At 55.1% G+C, this 1,435-nt stretch overlaps 1 protein-coding gene across 1 annotated transcript in view; it reads left to right on the forward strand.

Moving 5' to 3' along the window:
- Positions 1-338: 338 nt before the first annotated feature.
- LOC102867113 (elongation factor 1-alpha 1-like) overlaps positions 339-1,435 on the forward strand; it is a gene marked incomplete at its 3' end in the record, with an annotated part of 29,224 nt that continues 28,127 nt past the window's right edge. Inside the window, exon 1 of the mRNA XM_006899236.1 lies at positions 339-459. Within this exon, the coding sequence (XP_006899298.1) occupies positions 339-459 (121 nt within the window). The remainder of the gene's footprint in view (positions 460-1,435) is intronic.

Raw genomic sequence — 1,435 nt, forward strand, 5'->3', positions numbered from 1 at the left:
TCTTGGGAGATGGCTCGTGCCCAACAGCCACCCACATGGAAGATGGTACACGCCTGGTGGCTGACCACGCAAAAAGATGTCGTGCACCCGCCAGTCGCCTGTGTGGGGGATGGCATGTGCTTGCTGGCCCACTGGCTGCCTGCGCTCGAGATGATGCAAGCACTCGGAGAGATGACGCGCACCCGCCAAGAGATGATGCGAGCCCTCCAGTCGCCTGCGCGTGAGATGATGTGTGCCTGCCAGCTGCCCATGCATGAGATGACGCGCACTCACTGATAGCCCATGCACGAGATGATACATGCTCACCTGCCGCCCGTGTGGGAGATGACACGCAGGAGATGGCGAGCGCCTGCCAGTCACCTGCGCTGGGGGACGGTGCGCGCCCGCCATCCGCCTGGATGAAAGAGACGATGCATGCCCCGCCACCCATGTGGGGGACGTGTACCCCACCACCTGCAGGTTTGGGTTTCCTTGCAAAACCAGAGATGATCACCTATACAATGGATTGTTGAAAGTCACTGTGAGTTGTCTACTTGATGACACTTAACAGTGGCAGCATGTCCAAGAGGACCAACATCCTAAATGCACCACATATTTTGATCTGTTGAATGCTTCTGCCAAAAGATGTTTAGACCTGGGGGGAGCCTGTTCACAAATTTCAGGTTCCCTTTGCCATTTATAAAGGGGGAGGGAAGAGACACCTACTTCAAATTATAGTATGACCACTTATAGGGGGGTAAAAGTGGTGGTGCTGGAATTGGAGATGCTGTCCCTGGCCACGCACTCCTCGGTCAGGTGAGAGGACCAGATTAGTGTGGGGGCAATTAGAGGGGAGTGTACTAGCCAGCCCATGGGGTGTGTTGCCCTGTTCGGGATGGGTTGTCTTTGGCCCTCGGCTTGGGGCGAGCCGTCACGGCCCTCTGTCCAGGGTGGGTTGTCCTCAGCCCTCAGCTCGGGGCGAGCCATCACAGCCCTCTGCCTGGCATGGGCTGTCCTCGGCCCTTGGCTCGGGGTGAGCTGTCATGGCCCTCAGGGTGAGCTCCTTGGTCCCCAGATTGTGCCATCTGAGCCCTGGGTAGGAAAAAAAATGCCTAGGGAATCCAGAGAATTTTATCTAGGCTACTTTCTGCCACCCTCTCCCCCAGTAAACCTGAAAGCAACACCCCCAACATCCCTCTATTTGTAACTCACACATTCGTTCTCTCTAGGTTTGCTCCCTTTCCTACAGGTAACCTTACCACTGAGTTTTACTTCAGACCTGACCCCGAACCCAGTGCCAGTGACAAAAAGGAAATACAACTGTTAGCTAAAGAAGCAAAGGAGGATGGAGCCTCTGGGATCGACCAGCCATCCCCACTGGACCCACCTGGGAAAACACTTTGCAGTCCAGAGGGGAGCAAATGACAGGAAAATATCTTTTAACAGAACAAGAAGG

Source organism: Elephantulus edwardii, unplaced genomic scaffold (assembly GCF_000299155.1).
Source record: "Elephantulus edwardii isolate Elephantulus edwardi_28Jun2011 unplaced genomic scaffold, EleEdw1.0 scaffold00248, whole genome shotgun sequence".
Taxonomy (NCBI): domain Eukaryota; kingdom Metazoa; phylum Chordata; class Mammalia; order Macroscelidea; family Macroscelididae; genus Elephantulus; species Elephantulus edwardii.